General features: G+C 45.0%; 1 protein-coding gene across 4 annotated transcripts in view; it reads right to left on the bottom strand.

Moving 5' to 3' along the window:
• LPIN2 (lipin 2) overlaps positions 1-23,696 on the bottom strand; it is an 819,298-nt gene that overhangs the window by 258,113 nt on the left and 537,489 nt on the right. For all 4 annotated transcript variants that reach the window (XM_069620856.1, XM_069620855.1, XM_069620857.1 and 1 more), the window contains one exon: positions 9,395-9,474. In XM_069620856.1, coding sequence (XP_069476957.1) covers positions 9,395-9,474 — 80 coding nt within the window. The remainder of the gene's footprint in view (positions 1-9,394; positions 9,475-23,696) is intronic.

The raw sequence follows: 23,696 nt of genomic DNA, 5'->3' as shown, positions 1-23,696 counted from the left end.
TCCACACATTATGTGCTGGTTTCTCAAACCTCAGGAGAAAGGGGGAGGTACGTGACCAATACGTACCATTGCTTGTGAATTCAGATGCTGAGAAAATGAGAATCAGGGAAACCCGACTGGTAGTCAGCTGTATAATACAACAGAGTCCTTTGGTAGGGTTTAGGACCTGGCGGACTTTGAACCACACAATTTAAAGATTCTGTAAGACCGTTGAGAAGTAAACTGTAGAAGAGCCTAAGCAGACACTGGATTACCCAGCCCATGTGCATATTGCAAAGCTGCAGAACTGAAGGAGAAATGGATGTTCCTAGAGGGTAAAGGAATAGTGTTTGGTAGACAATCACAACACAGACAATGCATTCCTGCTGCTGCAGTCTATGAGCCACGTTATGAAGATATTGGAGATTGGTTCAGAAGGAGACATCTTCTGTAACAACCTCTTGCAGCAACAGGAGTTAGTAGGGTGGTTGAGCAGGAATCCATGAAGCCAGCACACAAGAAGTTATTTGATACAGGAGAATAGACTGGTTACGCACTGGACAGGGGTCACTTGCATGGACTAAAAATGTAAATAATTAAAGAAAGCCAGCCTGACTATAGGATTGGGCTGTGGATGTGTGCTTCCACACAAAGGCAGATCTTACACAGATGCAGAGCATTTAGTTCTTTAAGCAAACAACCAATCGAAGGGTGGTTGTGCACCACGACCCTGCTGAAAGAAATTATGCAATTATTAAGGGCTGGGACCAGGTCCTCCAGTCACCAAGTGCGATATTCAGGAATGAGAACAAGCAGGAGAATGTGCCAAATCGCTAGGGAGAATAGAGGCAGAAGGAGAGGGGAGGCGCGGAGAAGACCAGAGAAACATGGAGAGAAGGTACAAATATAGAAAGAAAGGTAAGGAGAGGTGGAAAGCCAGTAAGGGGATAAGCTTTGGAGGAACCTGAAAGGAGTGGATCAAAGAGGCCCTCTAGAGGAAGAAGACATACTAAGACCCTGAGAAGGAGGGAAAGAGTGCAGAAAAAGAAATAGAGGAAATGGAAAGAGCAGAGGCCGAAGGAGGGGACACTTACCCTTAATAAAAAATGTATATATTCAAATCAAATAAATATACAAAAAGCATGCATACATTTGAAAACCCACAAATGATGAGAAGTATCTAACACCAGTGAATTATTTGTATCGATTCACTGGAATTGCATCCTTTAAGAATGACAAATTTAAACTGTGAGTGAGAGTGAGAGTGAGAGTGAGAGAGAGAGTGAGAGAGAGAGAGAGAGAGAGAGAGAGAGAGAGAGAGAGAGAGAGTGAGAGTGAGAGTGAGAGTGAGAGTGAGAGTGAGAGTGAGAGTGAGAGAGTGAGAGAGTGAGAGAGTGAGAGAGTGAGAGAGTGAGAGAGAGTGAGAGAGAGAGAGAGAGAGAGAGAGAGAGAGAGAGAGAGAGAGAGAGAGAGAGAGAGAGAGAGATAGTGTGTGTGTGTGTGTGTTTTTTTCAAATTATAACGTAAAGAGATTCTCAAGAAAGGTCTATGCCCTTGAGAGTCTGAACTGTTATAAAGGCGGTAAGAGAAGCTCAAGGAAGATACCAGATAACTTGTGAATTTGGAACCTGTACTTTGAAAGGTGCAGAATATTAAAGGTGACAAAAAAACCTGAGCAAGGGAGAAGTTTCCCTGAATACACCAAGGGGAGAGAGTGATTGAGGAACTTGATTATTCTTTATTGAACGTATTGTATCAAGGAATCTGCGAAGGGAGCCATTCCCTGAAACTGTGAATATTGTCCATTGAAAACCTTTTCATTGGATTTGAACTTTTGAGTACTTTGAGAAATCAAGAGACAGTACCCTTTTTACACCTTTACATTAGTTTTAGTGTGTGAGGGCCAGAATAGGATTAGGGACGGAGAACGTACATTTTGTTTGGACATCTTGACAAAGGACAGACCCATTCGTTTTGGTTCAGGTAGGGAAAATGCCTCCTAGATTAGGGATTGTGATGAGTCCAATGGTGTCATCACTTCTTTTCTGGCAGTGACCTCTCTCCGTGGCCAGGGAATGGCAGCCACTACCTGATCCTGAACCCTCAAGGGAGTGACACGACCTCATCGGGTAAGACACTGTATGCCTGCCAATCAATGGACCCTAAACTCCTGTTTTACAACCTTAATAACCCTCCCTTGCCGAATGGACTCATGGGTTATACTTCTCCTACCATTCCCCTAAAAAGTACTGGGATGAGGAAGAATAGGAGTATCCTGAACGAAGATCACTTTCCCAGTACTGTGATGAGAACGATCCCAAATGACTCAAGAAAGCTATAAGATCAGTGCTGTGACGAGGGAAAAGTATGGAAAAATTATGATCACTCCTAATGAGAACCATTGTCGCTGGTCCAGTCTTACCCCAACAACTGAGACGAGAAAGAGGCGAGGAGAAAGGATGATCACTTCTAATGAGAACCACTGTCAGCAGTCTAGTTTTTCCCCAAATCCTATTGGCCAGAGCCAGTATAAAAGCCAGGAAAGACTCAGGAAGTGTGAGGCCCTCCCTAGAGGACCTGGCTGCAGGAATAATTTGCTATAGAAGGGGCCTTAGACTGCTATCCCAGAGAAGTGAAGGGGGAACCCTTGCACCTCAACAGCTGGTGGAGGACTGGGGACTGCTTGGGGAACCCCAGGAGACCCTTGGCCCTGCAATAAGGGGGTGCCTTGGCACCAGCAGTGTGCCAGAGGGAATCTGGAGGCTCCCTCACTGAGTAAGTGCAGCTGAAAGCAGGAGGAGTTCTCCAGCTCACGGCAGAGCAAGGTACTGGCAGCGACGCAGGAGTCCCGACAGCTACAAGGGGCGAGAGGACAGCTCGGTAAGCAACGTGCTTTGGAGAGGCTCACGGAAAGCAGAGCGGAGAGCGAGGAAGCAAGTCGTGCTTCCTGAAAGCAGAAGAGGCTGGGACGACGTCCAGAGTACAGACGCCCACTGAAGACGCAGAGTAGCCATTAAGGGAAGTCCGGTAAGCCCAGGGAAAGGGTTGGGACACCGAAGCACTGTCGGGCAGTGTAACGAAAGCCCTAGACAGTGGGACTGGGACCCACAGTATGAATTTAGGGAAGAACAAGAAGGGTCTGGTACCACAGTACAAACTTGGGGAAGGCCAAGAAGAGTCTGAGACCCACAGTACTAGTTTGGGCAGCAAAGTCAGAGAGGTCAAGGGGAAAGAAGGACAACCCCTCCCCTCCTGAACTTTGTGAAGCTATTACAAGTGTGCAATATTCCTGACAGGAGAGTATATCAGGCAAAGGTCAAGTGTGTGTAAAGCTGCATAAGAGAATCAAAACCCATGCCCCTGGGATTTTGACTTGCATGGCATTTAGAGAGAGATTCCTTTATAAGGTCCTGGCAGGAGAGTATACCAGGCGAAGAGTGGATCTGGGATTCACACCCATAAGGAATGGTACACGAAAACCTGGCAGGGGTGCATGCCAAGTGTTTGTGGGTTTGGACTCACACCCAAATGGTCCTTCTATGAAAAGAGAATTCGAAGGAAGACACATGCTCTTAGAATTAAACTGTATTGAAGGTGGAAGAGAGCCATATCCCCTGGAGTTGCAGTACAGGAGGCGAGACCTATCCACTTGATCAGCAGAATATTGTTAGTTTTTAACTTTTGCTTTGGCTGGAAAGACTCCTGGGGAAGGGAGCCACCCCCATTGTAACTGTGAACATTGACCATTTGGAATTTTTGTGTTAGAGTTTGAACTTTTATGTTGGATTTGAACATCTTTGCACTTCAAGAAGCAGAGACAACTTCCTTTGCACCTTAGAGTTAGTTTTAGAGTGTGAGGGCGAGGATAGGATTTTGGACACAGGATGTACATTTATTTTGAACATCATGACACTGGACAGACCCCTAGTTTTAGTTGAGGTAGGGACAGTGAGGCATTTTCCAACCCCCATTTGCTTTGATAAATATTTGTAGCCACAATCATGTCTCCTCTGTGTCCGTGTCTCATTCTTGGCTCCTCACAGTAATCCTGGAACAAAAATGGACAACACCCTCACTCTTTATTCACAGGTCAAAGCCATAGTCAGAAGTGTTTTTTCTCTGCTGTGCATGCGACGCCGCATCTGACCTTACTTAACATTCACCCACAGGGCCATGGCTATAATTTCTCTAATACTATCCGAACTAGACTATGCAAACAGCCTCTATATCTTGGATTCCCAGAACACCTAATGAGGAAACGTTAAAGAATTCACAATGCAGTGGCAAGTCTTTCTCAGAATGAAGTGATTTGAACATATTACACCAGCATTATGTATTCACCACTGGCTACCCATCAAAAAAGAGTTTATTTCAAAACTTTGTGCATCGCCCATCATTCATAGTTTGCATGGGGCCTTCCTCCTTCAGAAGTAAGATTCAACACTAAACTCTCCCCAGAACACTTATGTCGAGCAATGCTGCACTAGTACTAGTCCCCAAATTCCCAAACCTCTCCATCTAAAAGTGAACCACCTGACTTTCAGGAAACAGCCAAAGATTTGGCTTTTCAACTGACCATTTTGAAAGAAATAAAAAAATGGCAACCGAGAAAAAACTGGGAAACAGAAACATGGGCTAATTTACGACAAGCTATTTTCAAAACTCTCGGCGCTACCATCTGGGGGAAATCAATTTTATTCATGGAACCTCTGCTGCGTGGCACTGGTCTGCATATTAATCTCAGCAAAATCTACAAGCAAGAGCCAGGAAGCAACAACACCCACACCCCCCCCACCATCATCCATCTCTGCCCCCTCATCTCTCAACTAACTACACCTCCCACACTCCTTCAGAGGACCACCAGGTCTAATGTACTTAACAGATTCAGACCACAGCAATCTTCTATTAACCACTATGCTGTCAATTTCTGCACTCCACAATCCGAGGGCTGTCCAAATGGCTAACATGCACGGCCAGTAACAAACACACACAGAGAAGTTCACATCGGAGGTAATGGGTACTTCCGACCTGCATACATCAACACCAAAGGTTTCTGCATCTGTCTTCCCACTATATGACTAACACACCCTGCCCTCCTTTCTTACAGAGCCATGCGCTGCGAGGCCAACATTGTTGTTAGAAGGGTGCCTTATAAGAACACTTTACATTGCATCTACAACATGTGGCTGAGGTTTACGCATAGGCTGAAGAATCGGGGCGCAGGGTACCTTAAGTAGGCACCTCAACTAGCAAAGATGGTGACCATGTTGATTTGGAACCTTAACATCCCTTTAAGTTGATTGGTCAATCAATACCATCCTGCTCAACCTTCTCCGTGATAACCTGGGCATCACCGATCAGGGTCTGGCCTGGCTGACCTCTTTCCTCTCTGATAGACACTCCCAGGTCCAACATGGGTCCTTGCTATCATCCATCTTCCTCTCCAAATGTGGTGCTCCCCAGGGGTCTAACCTCTCGCTCTGGCTTTTCAACCAATACCTGGCAACTCTCGCCCGCTGCATTGCCATTTTCTGCTCAAACTTCCAGTGCTACGCCGACGACAACTCATTTTCAGGCTGCCCTCGGCCACCTCCTCTACCTCTCTCATCTCCGATTGCCTAACTGCCATTTAAGGTTGGTGTGCTGCCAACTATCTTTGCCTAAATGCCAGCAATAAGGAGATCCTCTTCATCGGCACACCATCACCATCCTTTCCCCTCACTCTCTGGCCGGCCTCGCTTGGCCCTCCTCCTATCCCCACCTGCAAGGCCAAGAACCTCTGGGTCACCTTTGCGTCCACACTTTCCTTCTCTGCCCACATCACTGATGTCTCAAAAAAAGTCAAACTTCCTACTGCACCTCCTCAAAGGTACTCTGCCTTTCCTCTCCTTCCCCCAGAAGCTCACTGTTTCCCAAGCTCTGGATCTCTCTAGGTTGGACTATTGCAACAGCCTCTTTCTAAATCTACCTCCCTCTACTCTCAGCCCTTTGCAACTTATCCAGAACAGGACTGCTAGACTTGTCCTTGGCCTCAAGCCCTGGGATCATATCACTCCAGCTCTGAAATCTCGCCATTGGCTCCCAGTGGATGCAAGGATTAAATTCAAAACCCTCTGCATTGTCCACAAGGCTTTCTGGGGCCTGGGTCCAACATACCTTCAGCTATCCTTCCGCAAATACCTCCCCTCTTGAGCTCTCCACTCCTCTAACTCCCTCAGGGTCAGTCGTTTTTCAAAGAAACGAGCTGGGGGTAGATCTCGGTCTTCAGCTGGGGCTTCCCTCTGGAACAGCCTCCCTGCCACTTTAAAACTTGAGGAGAACCATCTCCGGTTCCGGAAGCACCTCAACACCTTCCTCTTTGCTTCTGCCTTCAATCCCCCCCTCCACTGCTGATTCTGTTCTCCCTCGGCACTGTGCACCTGGCCACCCTGTGTCCTCCAGGCCCAGGTACCTGCTCACCCTGCCACCCGCACGCACTGCCACCAGGCCACCCCTTGCACTGGGGTCGGCATCTGTACCCATACAGTCTCCCCCCTTTTCCTGCTGGACTTATATATTCAGCCCATGGGCAGTGATTGGATCCCCCTCATCTCATAACGAGCCCTCCCAGGGCAGCCCTCTGCCCAGCTGCCCCTGCGGCTAAGGGCTCCAACAGAGGCGGCTGCAGGAAGTGTCAGCAGGTGTCCACAGGGGAAGCCAGTGGCCAGCCATCAACCATCAACTACAAGGACCAGTAAGGCAGGAGTGGCCTGGGTTAAGAGTAGAGCAACCACTCTACCCTAGAATCCTAGCCACTTAACAAACCGATCCAAAACAGTATGATTATTTCCCCATTGCCTCTCTCGCTCCCACACCCTCAAGAAATAAGGTACTCATCTGACCTGCTGGCCATGGACCCCTCTCCCACTATACAGGTCTCTCAAATTTAGCAGGGGGTTCTGTTCCCAAATTGCATTGTATGTTATTCAGATTGTATTGATAGGCTTCTCTCCCACTATACAGGTCTCTCAAATTTAGCAGGGGCTCTGTTCCCAAATTGCCTTGTATTCAGATTGCATTGATAGGCCTCTGTCCCACTATACAGGTCTCTCAAATTTAGCAGGGGTTCTTTTCCCAAATTGCATTGTATGATATTCAGATTGCATTGATAGGCCTCTCTCCCACTATACAGGTCTCTCAAATTTAGCAGGTGTTCTGTTCCCAAATTGCATTGTATTCAGATTGCATTGATAGGCCTCTCTCCCGCTATACAGGTCTCTCAAATTTAGCATGGGTTCTGTTCCCAAATTGCATTGTATTCAGATCGCCTTGATAGGCCTCTCTCCCACTATACAGGTCTCTCAAATTTAACAGGGGTTCTGTTCCCAAATTGCATTGTATGATATTCAGATTGCATTCATAGGCATCTCTCCCACTATACAGGTCTCTCAAATTGAGAAGGGTTCTGTTCCTAAAATTGCACTGTAAGAATACTCCTTAGAGCCCCTCCTACCCTCCGACCATACGAGACTCTGGAACATAGTTAGACTATTCTATCTAGATAGAAATTTCAATGTTAGCATTTATTAGTTAGTTATCCACTTAGATGGAATTCTTAACCTCAGCCTGTGTCACATAGAGATAGAAACTGAATGTTGCCACACTTAGATGGAATTCTTAACATCAGCCTGCGTCACAGAGATAGAAACTGAATGTTGCCACACTTAGATGGAATTCTTAACCTCAGCCTGTGTCACATAGAGATAGAAACTGAATGTTGCCACACTTAGATGGAATTCTTAACCTCAGCCTATGTCACATAGAGATAGAAACTGAATGTTGCCACACTTAGATGGAATTCTTAACCTCAGCCTGTGTCACAGAAATAGAAACTGAATGTTAGCATGTGCCACACTTAGATGGAATTCTTAACCTCAGCCTGCGTCACATAAACATAGAAACTGAATGTTGCCACACTTATATGGAATTCTTAACCTCAGCCTGCGTCACAGAGATAGAAACTGAATGTTGACACACTTAGATGGAATTCTTAACCTCAGCCTGTGTCACAGAGATAGAAACTGAATGTTAGCATGTGCCACACTTAGATGGAATTCTTAACTTTAGCCCACGTCACATCTAGATAGAAATTTGAATGTTAGCATGTGCCACACTTAGATAGAATATAACCCCAGCCTGCGTCACATAGAGATAGAAATTTGAATGTTAGCATGTGCCACACTTAGATGGAATTCTTAACTTTAGCCTATGTCGCACCTAGATAGAAATTTGAATGTTAGCATGTGCCACACCTAGATGGATTTCTTAACTTTAGCCTGCGTCACACTTAGTCAGATTTCCTAGCTTTGGCCTGCCTCGCATCTAGATAGGATTGTGAATGTTGGGACATGCCACACCTAGATGGAACTTGAATGTTAGCATGTGCCACACTTAGAATTGAGGACATTGGCCTGTGCTGCATCTGGATAGGATTGTGAATGTTGGCACATGCCACACCTGGATGGAACTTGAATGTTAGAATGCGCCACACTTGGAATTGAGAACATTATCCTGCCCTACATCTAGATAATTATTGGGAAGGTTAGCGAGTGCCACACTTAGACGGAATATGTAGGTCAGCAAGTGCTACACTTAGAACTGTGAATGTTAGCATGTTAAATGTCATATAACCCACTAACCAATATAAGCTCAAACCCTCTGCATACATATCTCTCTAAACAAACTCACACAACCATCTCTCGCACAACAAGCCGCACGCACTTCACCACAACGAACACCACATAAGCTGCACCACATAAGCACACGCGGACTGACTCCGATACTCACACCAGAGCTCAGCACCCAGTGTCTACCGAGTTGAAGCTGTCAACAGTACACCACCCCTCTCACTATCCTACTCCCTCTTCACCTTACTAACCCATCCCACCCACCTTCTCGTTTACAGATCCGCCAGAGCGCCTGGGGACCAATTCCGTTGGTGACGGTGCACTATATAAGTACCTTTAACATAAGATAACTCATCAGACCTACCCAGTCTGCTGCCTTAAACCCAGCACTTGTCACTTGCTGGCTGCACTAACATTATTTGTTGCCTTTATTATTTATTCATTTATTATTATTTATCGGTTTCTCCTTGCTCCGCACTCTCCTTTTCTCCCCCCTTCCATGCACTTCTCCCCCTCCCTCTACCTCTCTCTCAATGTCACTGGACCTAGTAAGATTGTTGTTTTTGTTCTCCCCTGTTCCCCTTCCCTTGCCTTGTTGCTCTCTGAAACACTTGTGTATGAGCGCGATAGAAATAAAATATCAATATCAGTAAGTTCGATATGTTTGTACTTCACTGTGGAATTAGAGAAGTATAATACATTGTAATCCACCATGTAATAGACAAACAATCATAACCAGTGATTCATACCTGTCATTAGATTTCTCTTTCATTTTTGATAATTCTTCATTTGTTGGCTCCATATCTGATTTGCCGTCTTTTGCCTCGGGCTGTGAAAACATCACAAAGTGAACACCAAGAAAGCATGCCATATTTGGTCTTGTTTAAGCACAAAGCATTTTCTCTCACTTTCATTTTTATTTTATTTTTAAAGAGATTAACATGCAATGCAAATGTAACAAATACAGATTTTACAACAAAGATTACTCTTGGGGTAATCATTTAATGTAAAATCTTTTTTGAATAAGATACTCATTTGGTGCAGTAACTTCAATTCTGAGCCTCTACTGTTCAAGTGAGGGAGCAGTGCCACCTAATGGATACTACTAGATTACGTTCCAAAAGTACATATCTTTGTGGTGATTGCTGTACTCCTAGTGTTTAGATTGCAGGGTTCGAAATTGCTGGGAGCTATTTAGCTGCTGCTTCTACCCCAGGAAAGCATGGTTAGCTTAAAACCAATAGTTCCCAAGAGCTACTTTTGGCTCCTTGGGCCAACCGATGACTTAACATTCATGCGACATTAACTTTGAGTGTTTGAGCTACTAAATAAAGAAGAATTAAGAAACATCTAGGACCCATTTAAATATAATGGATCCGATTAGATAGCGAGAGCAAGATCTTTGCGGCACTGGTCCTCAAGCATCTGGAAGCCTGGGCTGAATCAGTGGGCCGTTTAATAAACAATCAGACGGGATTTCTGAAGGGTTTGTCAACTTCCCTGAATGGTTTTATCGTCATGTGTCTGCAAGGAGTCCGTGTGTTTGGTAGGCAACGCCTGTGTATTTATGGCCGCGGTCGATTACTCCCAGCACTTTGACTGTCAATCGGTCTTTACTTTGGACCAAAGTACAGAATTGCACATTACATCCCCACTTCTTTCGATATTGGTGTATCTACATGAGGCTTGCTCATGGGGAGAAGCAATGAATGGACAGGTGGCTTTGACTGATAGTTTCCCAACCTTTCGAGGTCTTAGACAGGGGCGTGTCCTTGCCCCTTGTCTATTCAATCGCTATTTGTCAGATTTGGGTTAGCATCTGTTGAGAACTGCATTGACCCACCCAGAATATCAGTGTTGGTCAGTCCCATTTTTAACCTATGCGGATGACGTGGTATTGTTATATGGTACCCAGGTGAGTTTGCAGAGAAAGCTGGTCTCAATACGGTGCTATAATTTACAGAAGGATTCATCAATGAACGGAAAGAAAGCCAGAAGCATAGGATTCTGTAAGAATCCACAGAGGAAGATGGATTTTACATTGGTGTTGCAGGATCAGGTCAGGTTCTTCCCCCTGTACGGTCCGAAACCTATTTGAGTTTTGTCCTAGATACAAAGCCTAGTCATGCTGCCACCCTCTCTCACCTGATGACTAAGGCCAATCAATGTTCAGCACAGATGAGGAAGATCCATAATAGGTTCTGTCATGTTTCTATCTGTCCTCTAATTAAATTCTATAAAATGAAAGTTATTCCATCATCATTATACAACATGGATCTTGGTGTTGTATCCCGGTCGATATATTTCACAAGGGTCGAAGGTAGAGTTCGGAAAAGGGCCCTCAATGTACCAGACTGTGTGCCGAATGAGGCCTTGTGCTAATGATATTGAGGTATCATCATTGCATTGCCATTTGAATTAGAAAATCCTCTCGGAATACCGTACATTTTTGGACCCACCTGCAAAGTGATTGTACGTAAATTTTTCCGATGCAGTGATGAGAAAGCTGAAGGGCCCCGCAAAGGAATTTGAAAAATGTGCTGAATTGATACTATTGACCTGTGACCAAACTGTTGATAACTTGATCTGCAACCAATGGACTGTATGAATCGGACTGGAGACAGACAATTGAAATTCCATGGTTCTGCCACCATATGATAAACCGTTTGTAACTGTCCCTTTATACCTTCTGAAGTTTCCCAACACACCCAATTTCTGTGGTTCAGGTTGAACTTGCTGCTGACGGGAGAGATACGGCAGGCAATATCTAAAATAGGCAACGTAACTGATCGATCTTGTGATAAGTGTACGATGGAGGGGTGTTTCAAACAAGGAAGCATATTATATTGGATTGCGGATGGAGAGAACTATGCTGTTGGGGCCTTGTGTTTGTGACTTTATATATTCTCATCCTAAGAATTATTCCCTTAGGTTTGCAAGTTAGGTTAGGTTAGCAAGTGGCAAAGAGACTTCCTTGCCAATTGTCATGGAATGGCAATCACACAATATATTGTTTTGCAATGTATTCTTTGATACATAAAATAATGAATATTGTGATTCAGATATGTAAAGGGTGTTCACGACTATGCCAAATATAAATGTGCAACTTTGTGTGATACGTGCATTGTTTGCAGCCGGGATGTTGCACATTTTAACCGGCTCTCTCGCTTTGTGTAATGCTTATTAAATATTACACACGGACTCTCCATCGGGTAAAATAAGTTCTAGAAGTTAAACATTAAAGTAAAAACACATAGCATGAACAGCAAAGGCAGTTAAGACCCAACCCACTCCTAACATTAAAATGTAACTCCACTATCTGGTGATAGACACTGCACATATAGACTAAAGGGTGGTAAGAAAAGGGGAACGCTAGACAACAATAACATACATTAAGGCAATCCTGATCAGGACCCCACGTGCCAACAAAGAACACAGTCACAGTATTCTTAAACAAAAAGACATAGTGGTATATGCAATACAAATGTCCATCTTGCAATAAATGTAGGTCCTAAAAGGTGGAAAAGGAGAACACTGAACACAAAGCCAGAGGCCACCAAAAGTCGCAACGCAATTCAACTGACAGCACCAGCCACTTTAGACTCCTAGAAAAATAGGGTAGCACTTTGCAGTTATACACTATAACCAGTCATTCTGCATAAAAAGGAGTGAAGCGTGGAACTGTAAAAATACATATCAAAATCAACAATACTTACTACAACTGTAATCTTTGACCGAAAACACCTGGCACCGAAGGGTGACTCAGAAGAAAAGTATACAGAGGCAGGTAAGTACCTCCAAAGAACCTTTAGGAGAGTCCCAGGTAAGTTCAAATGTTCCCCGTAGGAAATCAACAGGGCAAAGTCAATAGATGGAGCAATGGTTATGGGAAAAAGATATGCATGTTGCATTTCTAGTCCACAGGCACACAGACTCCTGGAGACACCAGGAGACCTTCTTGAAGGGCCTCCAGTGCGAGGTAGTACAGCCACCAGCCACAAGAAGATGTTAAGCAAAGCAGGAGTCAGGCTAAAAGAACTCAATGGCAAAATGTGGTAGAAGTAAAGACCCTTGGGGATATCTTCAATAATCTACCACCTTTGGGCCTAGAGATAAGCACCCGTGTCATAAACCAGCGAGTACATATCTTTTATAGGTGCAGTTTAAAAGATCCGGTCACCCAGGATCTTGAACCCCACACCAACGACTACCCAGAAGGCCAAAGGGAAGACTAATCAGTATTCCCTGGAGGGGGGCCTACCAGCGAGATGAGAAAGCAACAGCAAAGATTGTGGAACACAGCCAGGCTGATTCAGACGGCCCAATGGAAGCAGAGAGACATCATCCAATAGCAAATAATACCATGATGAAGTCGACAAAGGAGGAGAACCAGGATGTCCCAAACTAACAGGCGAGGTTGGGTATTGGTGTTCTGATATCTTTCTGGGCGATAGCCGCTTCCTACATGAAGACAGATGACCAAGGCAGTAAAACCTGAAAGCAGCAGTAAAAACGGCCGAGCGATGGACCGGCACCCATATCCCTGCTCATCCAACAAGGAGGACCTGGGGAGAACCAGTCCAGCAAGGATGTTTGGCAGTCATACATTCGAATTGGAACTAGGGTAATGAGACACAAACCCGCCACTATGGCCATGTTTGGTCTCAAAATTGCAGTAGCAGCTTTTTAGCATCAAAGTCCTCCATAAGGTAAATAAACCTGCAGCGTTCAACAAAGCACTCACATAAATCAAGTGGAACTGAGGCAGCGTCAATGTTTCCCTTAGAAATACCCTAAAACCCATGGGATGGGCTAGGCCAGCCCTTCCAATCACACACTAAGAAACCCACTAAGGGTTTTAGCAGCAAGCCAATGAAGTAGGCCCCCAAAACCGCCAGAAATTCAGGTTCACCCACACATGATATGCAACGACCTGTCTGAAGCGAGGGGCTGCTTTAGATTAGTCCAAGTCACGTTAGAAGGTGCAGGGCCAGCCTCAAATGTTTGCACAACTGCCATTTTAGGCATCTGTTTCAATAGACAAAGAGATGGCCCAAAAACAAAATGGCTGAGAGCAGGACAGCAGTATCCCAACGGCGACCAATAAGACATTTGGCTACTAGTGTGGTAACTCCACTTGTACCCCAGTGAAAGCCAAAACTAAATAACAGCTTCTACCAACCGCTCCCTAAACCAATGTGGTATGATAAAATCACCCTAGGATAAAAGGTACCCATGTCTGAGGAAGCCATATGGCCTACCAAATATATATATACCAAAAGTTGGTAGCAGGACCAGAAGGACTGCAGTAGAAGTCCCCCTGCCTTCAAAAGATGTTGGAAAAACTCAGAAGGAAAAAATACTTTAGGGATCCCATAAAAAGAAACAGCTGAACCCCCAAAAATGGAATTCTACTGTAACAAGAGTTGCATGGAATTCTATGCAATATCTGTGGCCCAATTGATTTCTTTTTTGAGAACACATCTTTATTGAATTGATAGAAAAATAGCAGAAATAGAAATACAATATCCAGTATAATACCTCAAACAATATAGTCCAAAGCTAACACCCCCCTCAACTTTATCCCCCTCCCCTAAAACCTACCCAACCCCCCCAACTTCTCAACCTCTTTCCCCCTCCCAAACACCCCCACCCACCTTTCCCCTACCACCTGGGCACACCCCCCTCCCATATCAAGGTCCCACCTTTCCCACATCTTCAGCACTCCTCCGATCAGTCTCCCTGAGCTGTCTGCATTCATTTTCCCTATAATTCGGTGTGCTTTTGCAGGCCTCACCTGTTCTTATACACAAGTTTTTCCTATCTCGTGCTCCTATCCATGCATTCTTCCCACATCTACATGGAGGGGCCTTCTTCCCCCATCTCATCACTATACATCTCTTCAACGCCAAACGCTGCCCCAGCAGACATCTCTCCATTGCAGTCAAGGCTGTATCCCCTCAAATCATCAACACACACAGTTTGAGATCTAACGCCAGTTCCTCTTCCACCACTGTGTTCAAAGCAGTAATTACCTCGCGCCACAAGCTACTAATTACCGGGCATGTACAAACCACGTGAATAAATGTCCCCTCCTCTGATTTGCACTTGGGGCGCATCCGGTTATCCCTTCTTCCCATCTTAAACAGCCCCTGGGAGCTATAATACATCCTGTGCAGGATCTTGTAGTGTATGGCCCTCAACTTAGAATCAATCGTTAGCCCCTTAGTCGCACCCAGCGCACATTCCCAATCCCCATTCTCCATCCCCTCTATATCCCTTTTCCAAGCTGCTCAACTTGCTCAATGGCTTGGCCATAGTCCTCATAAGCCACTTGTAGGCTACCGAAATTGCCCCCCCCCCCTCCAATCTTTCAGTTGTCACCATTTTCTATAGTGGAGAGTCTTGTGGAAGTTTAGCCTCCAACCTGATCCGCGTTCCCAGTGCGTGCCTCCGCTGCCCATAATGATACAGCTCAGTATGTTGTAACTCGAGACTGGTGGTATACGTGATACGGTGTCCATGTAAGAAAATATATATTGGCAAAACCGAAAGGAAAGCCAAAACACATATAACAGAACACAAGAGCTGCATTAAAAACAGGACCCATACAGCACCACTAGTAGGACACTTTGTGGAACACATGCACAAGGCAGAAGAATTAACTTGGTCAGCGGTATATCAAATTAAACCCAGCAATGATGCAAACATGGATAAAAATAAACTCCTGAGAAAAGAAAAGGAATTAATTTTTCTGACAAAAAGTATCGAGCTGGGACTCAAGTAGAGACCAGACTAATGCCCATGGATCCCAAAAGGAGAAGCAGATCTTAATAAACTGAGGAGCACTGTCTCTATATGATAGAGGACATGGTGCAATAGAAATTGCAGAATGGAGGCTATGCGCTTAGATGATAGTGGTGGAAGGACATACTGGATACGCTCAGATGACATGAGCAAAAGGAAACGATAAGCAGAAAAAGCAGGTAATTCAGCAAACAATTGCTATGACAAAAATCTAGAACACACAGGCAGACTGAATGCCAAACTTTAACAATAACATCTGAAGTAGTCCCGGTGTTGTTTTTTTACGTTAACCTGCAGTGCAACGTGAGGACCCATATCATGAGACAGGACTCCGGCACGAAGCAAATTGATGCCCCATAACTGACCCAACAGTTAGATTGAACATGAATATCCATGACAAAGAGCGGTGTGGCTTAATGGTAAGGGCCATAGAGTAAATCAGAAAAAATGCGTAGAGAGGTTCTACACTGTATCTTCTTTTAGCTAATAATAAGCAAAACAAAGAGCCACTATTAAGCTGGCGGATCCAAGGATTTCTCCCATTTTTGCCCTGCTGTTCTTCCACATGCAGGTTCCAATAAATCGAGCCATGAACACAATGCGCCACACAGAGTAATAAACACTAAGCACGTTAAGAATAACACTCCCCGAACGGTGACGCAATGGATCCAGCTATCGAATAAACAAGCTAGTCAGCAGTAGAGGCAAGAAAAGTGCTAAGGCACTGCATGTGAGATCGGACCTATATTAATAAAATGTGTAGAAGAATAGCTATGAAACCAATGGAAATATAGTGCCCCAAAAAGTAGCAAAGAAGGATAAACTATAGCTAATTTGAGAGGAGTGATTAAAATCCACGACTATTATGTGAACAATAGATACCAAGATATTGGAAGGCTGTCATACTAGCATGAGACTGTCACCAGGAGAGAGTTAATAGACAAAGGAGGCAATAATCTCCTTTGTAACTTAACCATAATTTGTATATGGCTAAGTTGTTGTAATTAATATACAATAAGGCTTGTCAATTACTAAAACAAGCCCTTCTTACTTGCTTTTTTCCAGGTAAAAACCCTTACCGGCTTTAAAACTAAAGAAAATGAAGTGAGAAACAGGATTAAACACTATACAGTCTATAGGACTAAAAGGAAACTGATGTAAAGAAAGTGTACAATCAAATTGTCAGTCTATTGTATCCCTGGTGAATTTCCTGAATACTGTGGATTGAAGGTTGCTTGAGGAATGAAACATGTTGGGTGTTGAGGTGTATGTAGTAAGAATGAATGAATGAGTATCTGTCACTAATTTTTGAATGTTGAAAAGACTATTATGTGTCTTACCTGACGAGGTGGAAGAGCAGTCAAATAGATCTGTAAAATTAGGTTTTAATCTTTGAAATAAGAAATAGATAATATAGACTGAACACAATATTGATTGTGCTAATGTTTTTAAATTGTAAAATGCAGAGAATCCAAGAAGAAGAATTGGGTGATTCCCTGGGAAAACAAAATTAAATTGTTGTATGTTATGATGTATGTAATTTTTCTATTGATGGAATAAAGCAATATATATTTTTGTACTAAGTATTCGGTCTTATAACACAGTGTTTGATAGTGTATATGATAGGAGGGCTGTTTAGAGTGGTCCAATTAAATAATCCCTCCAGCCTCTTATAAGTGTGTGACAACATACTGAGCGCCACCCCATGACTTCTCCTCAAATCCTTAAATTACTTCACGGCACCCTCCTGAGTCACATCGCCCACCAATCTCACCCTGTACTCGCCCACCTGCGACCTGCCCTGCACCGCCCTCATTTCCGGGATCAGCCTATTCCCCCAGAGCGTCTGGTACATTGCCAGTTTGCAGTCATCCTCGTTTTACCCATTACAGTGAGCCAAACCTTAACCACCAATCTCCCATGCAGAGGAAAGTCACTGGGATAAGTACCTCCATACAGAATCTGGTCAAATTCCCACTCACCTTGGCTTCCATCTCTCTCTAGATTGCCGGGTCCCCCCACTCTAGAAAAAGCCAAACGCTGGCTGCCACTAATCTGCAGGTTGGGTAGGTCCAGTCCGCCCTCACAGCTTGAGATTTGCATTGTGTCTAACGCGAGTCTAAGTGCCCCAAACCCCATAACATGCGCCTTTCGTCCCCCATCTACCTTGTAAAAATCACCTTTTGGTACCTCATACAACGAGGCCTGAAGTACATAAAGACATTTCGGGAAGGGAATCGTCTTTAAGAGCTCCACTCTTCCCATTAGTGAGAGCGGGAGAGTTGCCCACCTCTCCACATCTTGAAGGAAGCCGGTTACCATAGACTCCCAGTTCCGCTGAAAGAAATCCCTCCTCGACTGTGTCATCACCATTCTGAGGTATTTAAATAGTGGCGTCGATGGTTGGAGCTCCCCTCACTGCTCGTGCCCCTCGAGAATCCCCCAGGAGAATAAAATGCACTGACTTCCCCTAGTTAATCTTCAGCCCACTCGTCTCTCCAAAGGTTTGGATTAACACTCCAGCCCTCAGCACTGGGTCGCTCACATACAGGAGAATGCCATCCATTATAGCCCAGAACACCCGAACCCCACTCCACCATATGAAATGCTTCATGGGAGTCTAATGAGAGTATCGCTTCCTTGCTCCCCACCCACCCTCAAGTCCGCTGAGGTGATCCTAGTGAACAACCTCCTCAGATTATAGCGCATCGCCCTACCCAGCATGAATACATTCTGATCTCAGTGTACTAGCTGTGGCAGTACCCCTAACACCTCATTTGCTAATGCCTTGGCAGTACAATTTGCATCTATCTTTATCCCTCCCTTTTTTGTAGATTACCATAATGGTTGAGGCTTGCAGATCTGCTGGCAATGTCCCAGCCTCCCTACTTTCCTGCAGCATTTTAAGCATATGACCGCTCACTTTTTCCACCAGTATCTTCCACAACTCTGCAGGTAATCTAGCAGGTGTGAGAAACCAGAGTGTACTCTCCCAAGTAAACATCGGAAATCCCTCATTCAGGTGGCCAGGAATGGGCTGGCGCTCTCAGATCTCAACCCTGGGGTGGACGAGTGAGGGAGGATCACCCGGGGTTATGCTTGGGGGAATATCCAAGATGAGGTGCAGTATTATGCCGAAGAAAGGGATGAGGAAGACTAGCTTTTTGAAACTTTCATATGCTGCACCAACTCAACCTCCCTTCCACCTAATGAATCTCCCTTATTCAAAGCCAATCAAACCCCTTTTTCCATCAATTGGGCGAAATCCATGGAACCGAGAATGGGAATTCAATTTCTTCCCTTGACCTCTCAAGCCATTTCACTGGTTCAAAAGAATGTTTAGGGCAATACTTATTATCTTTTTTGCCCTCAAGATTATTTACTACAGGGAAGGGTCAAAGCCTTAATTTCGTTAGAAATTAGAGTAAGATGTCCCTTAAACTGGTCCTTCTATATTTTGTCATGCAAGGAAGGCCAAGTGAAAATGTTACCCCATTTTTCGTACGAAGACGAATTAACCATCTTTCTCCTAAACTTAACCAATAACCCCGTAAAAATCTGTAAGGGAGATAGAGTAGGAATTCTAGCATATGAAACCCCTTGGGAACTGCCCAGAGAGAATCAAACATATGAGACCTGGGGAGAAAAAGTACTTGATAAAACATCAGGAGGAGGTCCAGAGACCTATTCTCTAGGAAACTAAATCTCAGAACCCCATCCTTACCATTCAGAGGCGAAAATAGGGGGTGAGCAAATAACAGAAGAGGTAAGAACTTCAGGTGGGAGGAGGCAAGAAGAGACCATTATTGACAAAGAAGAACACAAATTGGAGAATAAGAACAACCTAAAAAAAATGTTTAGCCCCCTGAATAAAGATAAAGGAGAGTTAACATCTACGATATCTCTAGCTGAATCAGAAGCCCCTAATTCCGAACAATGCTTATTTAGTGGTAAGTGGGGCCATAATGCAGAGGTTTGCCTTGATAAAATAGAAGAGTTAATGGACACTCAAGAAAGGGGAAGGAAAAATCGGGAGGGAAAGGAGAGAACTTGCTAGAACGTCTCCTACACAAGCTCTAACCAAGGAAAGGTTAAAAGTCCCAGCGCTGATGCTCTCGGTATTATGCTGGAAGGCTTGGACCAACATTCTAGGTGTTCCATGGTGCAATTCCCTCAAGAAGCCCCACTGTCCAACCAGCATAGAGGAAGGGTATGTGAGAAACCTGATATTATTCACCCAAGAAAACCTCGAGAATCCCTTATTCAGGTGGCCAGGAATGGGCTGGCGGTCTCAGATCCCAACCCTGGAAGTGGACGAGTGAGGGAGGATCATCTGGGTAGGTGAGACCGGGGGTTATGCTTGCGGGAATATCCAAGGAAAGGCGCGGTATTATGCTGAAGAAAGGGACGAGGAAGACAAGATTCTTGAAACCTTTATAGGCTGCACCAACTCATCCTACCTTCCAGCTAATCTTCACTGCCCTGTGTGTAATTCCACTATTATATCGTCAAGGTGTAACTAATCTACTTTGGGCGCCTTTGCTGGTCATCTACCTATAACCTTCATGGGATTTACCGTGTCTTCTTTTTTCACCGTCACCTCACGTTCTCTCATGAAGATGCTTGAATTTGCAATTCCTGTTCCATAGCCCTAGTTTGCCATGGAGTGCTTTGGATAGTTGGGGTCTAACACACATCAATCTCTTCCTCTGAATCAGTCTTCCCTTTCCTTATAAATAAAGTCCGACTCCTCCCCTTGAATGTAGAGAGTGCTGCAAAGTAACTAATGCGAAGTGTGTAGCCAATGGGCTTGCTTCTTGTCGGTTTTAATGTTTATTTGAAAATTGACATGAGGCGTATCTGTGTAGTCGGTGTAAAGGATTGTTCGACTCTGAGCAAGCGTGTATCTTTCGGTGTATTCCGCATTCCGTCTGCAGTTGTGTTTTTAGAGTGCATGCTTTTCTGAAATGGTGACCTCTGCACCATGATTTTCTGTGTCAACCTTTCTGGCAATTTGTGATACTGCTCACGTTGTGCCAGTGCCATTTTCTGTCAACTTCTTCGGTGCTATGAATGGGTTTATGTGTCCCTGTGGTGATCTCCCCATCATAGCATGTGGGAGTAGCGAGCCACTAAACAGGGTTGTCCTTGCTGCTGCAAGATGTGCTTCTAGGGGGTAGCTGGGATCCTGCAATCTCGCTTTTCATTACGATACAAAGTATTACACCATCTGCTAGTGCCAGGGAAGAGTGGGGCTCTGTGAACCACAAGTCCCAGAATACCTGGGAACTCTTACTAACAGTCCGGGAATTAGGAGCTATGCCAAACTCAGGTTATGATCTTCATTTCGATGAACATGTGACATTTGTGGACACAATGTGCTAGCATCTTACCCGGAAGAAAGCAGGAGGAAGGAGGCATGCCCGCAGTGCACTCCGGATGTCACCGCTAGACGTCAGTACCAGCGCGGCAAAGAAGATGGAGAACTGCACAGCCTCGTGTTCTGCACAAAAGGTTTACAAGATGCGCTGGGGGAGGCTTATGTGCTTACTCATTCTCCCTGGCTAAAAGGGGAGAACCCCAATGGTGGAACACCTCAGAGGAGTTTGAGTGCTGGTTGGCAGAAGGTTTGTGAGCTTCTGGTAAAGATTGAAAAAGACCAGGCTCGAAGCTGTCCATATGTGTGAAACCTAGGAGGGAAGGCTAGCAGTGTGCTGAGAGACATTTGCTTTCTGGGGACTTGGGAGACCAAGAGCCTGGGCCTCCCACCAGAAATCCCAGAGCAAGAAATGAGAGTGATTGGCTAGTGGCAGTCGGTCCTTACCCTACTGTCTAACCCACATGGGCTCTGATGAGGGAGGAGTGGGAAAATACCCACCACATCAAGTGGAATCCATCTATGGCACAGGAGGGAAAGGATCAAACTGAAGAATCCAAACCGTGGGCCAGGAGGTGGCAGGCGAATGAAGGTCCAGGACCTACCAAACGACCATGCACCAAAACTATGCCCAGTAGGTACTAGTCATGAAGCCTGGACAGTGCCCAAGATCCAGGGGGAATCTGACGAGAACCGCTAAGAAAGAGCAATCAAGTGTCGATCTACTAAATGGTCGGAAAGAGCATACATCTAAGAGACTGGGTGAGGAGGGAACCGATCCAAGGTCTGGGAAAAGGACAAGTCAAAAGCCAGAAATTGAAACAAGGATCAGCCTATGAAGATTACAGGCTAAATCAAAGCCATAACCTGTGGAGAGACCCTAAAACATGCCAGGAAGATGGTCTGAGAAACAATGGCGACAGCAGAGAGGTCACTAGAAAATGACCGGTCTGAGTGATGGCTACATGAGTCTGACCCGAGGGAGTATGACTTGGTATAGTGGATTCGGACTTATAAGAGCAGAGCTTTGCAAACCTTTGCTTGGACTATATTTTATAAATGTTCAGTTAATAGACTACAACAGGCAGCAAGCTGAGGACTAAGGATTTGGTCTTTTGGTTGGCCATCTTTTGGAAGAGACCATTTTCGTTTTAGATTGGGGGTCTCGCAGGAGGCAAGGTTTTATGAGAAATGAAGGGGTGTGGGGCTCCCCTCCAATCATGTTGTGCCTATCCCACACCATTTCTCTAACAAAGGGAATGTTTTTTTTTGGTGATACCCCCGTGACTGGTGGGAGTTAACCCAACCCTGCCCTCTACCATAAACCCAACTAAAGATATCTATAAAACTGAAGTTGTGTGCCGCAGGTCTCACTGATTGGCCTAGCATAGTCCCACTGGCATGGGCGCACTTTTTGATATCCCCTTCCTTATGGGCGTTCAAGGCCTTGATGCAAAAAAACGGGTCGGAATGCAAGCTGACAAGTTTGACAGGCACTGGCTGTTTCTTGGGCTTTATTATCCACTAGGCTTTTGCACACCATGTGTAGGCTAATGGGTTGCCTTTGTAGAGAGCTTTCTGGAGATTTGGAGGAGGGTATGGGTGGGAGGGACTATGGGAGGGTAGCTGGTTTTGGAGTCTGGGACGTCTCTCTCCTCAGAGCGTGACTCATTGGCCTCCCTTTGCAACTCTAACCTGGCCTGTATCTGATGGGCCTTCCTTTGGAGTATGTGAGTGTGCAGCCTCCGTAGCCTATGGAGCCCAGGTTTCCCTCGTTCGACCCTTAAGTTGGTACACCCCGAACAGGTCTCCCAATTACGGTCCTTTGGAAGGCAGTGGTTAAGCAGTGGATTCACCCGTGGGAATCAGGAGTTGCATTTCATTAACGTGTTCTCCATCGAGGCCATAACTGTTAGATTATTGAGAACAAAATATTGCATGTACGTACCACGTCATTCTTATATACGACTATAAACACAGTGTTTAGGGGTCGGAACTGGCTGGAGCACTTTTTGGAATCCGAATCAGCACCACTTTCGGAGTAGAGTTGAGTTGTTGTGGTCTTCGGTGACTCCAGTTATGGTGGATGACTTGTTATTTGATGATTACGTTTTCAGCCTCTCACACTTAAAAGCATCCAATGGCGGCACGCAGAATATTGGGATAAGTATGGCAAAAAATATGTCCCCGTCAAACAACGTCTATATCTTTTACTTTGAAAGTAAGAAACCTGCAATGCTGCAGACTAACCACTAGATGGCAGACTATGCATGGTATGTGCATCTATTCTAAAAAGATTCACCAGCCTAGAAACCAAGGTACGACGTCCTTTTGCCGTAGTTTTTTCGATGACATTTTTACCGAAAAAGTTCCATCGGAAAAACTAATTGAAATATATATGGGGGTCGGGTAAGTAGTGGCTAAAAGGGGACCGGGGGCGGGGGGGGGTGGGGTTAAATAACACAGGGGAAAGGGGGGTTTTGGGGCTCGGTACCAAAATAAAAAAAATCTTTGAGTTTTTTTGGTCGATTTGTTCCGGACTGTACACCTTCCTTCTCCTATGCAGAGCAGTAGTCCTCACAGGACATTATAAGGCCTGCTCCCTTATGCAGAGCGCACCACACTTACAAGAGAGCACGGAGAGGATGAAGAGTGAAGGAGAGAAAACGGAGTAGAGCACAGAGAAAATAAAGTCCAATGGGGCAGGAGGCGCCAAGGCGGATGGCAGCATAGTGGTGCACAGAAGAGGAGGCGGAGAAACATAGGGCACAGAAGTTGAGAAAAGAGTGAAGTATGGAGAATAGCAGGTGAAATTGAGTGGGGGGCGGGGGGAGAGAAGAAATGCGGGGCACGGAGAGGAGGAAGAC

The sequence above is a fragment of the Ambystoma mexicanum genome, chromosome 5q (genome assembly GCF_040938575.1).
Source record: "Ambystoma mexicanum isolate Mex_15411 chromosome 5q, UKY_AmexF1_1, whole genome shotgun sequence".
NCBI lineage: Eukaryota > Metazoa > Chordata > Amphibia > Caudata > Ambystomatidae > Ambystoma > Ambystoma mexicanum.
Note: the sequence above shows the minus strand (reverse complement) of the source record. Positions and strands in the feature narration are given on the sequence as shown.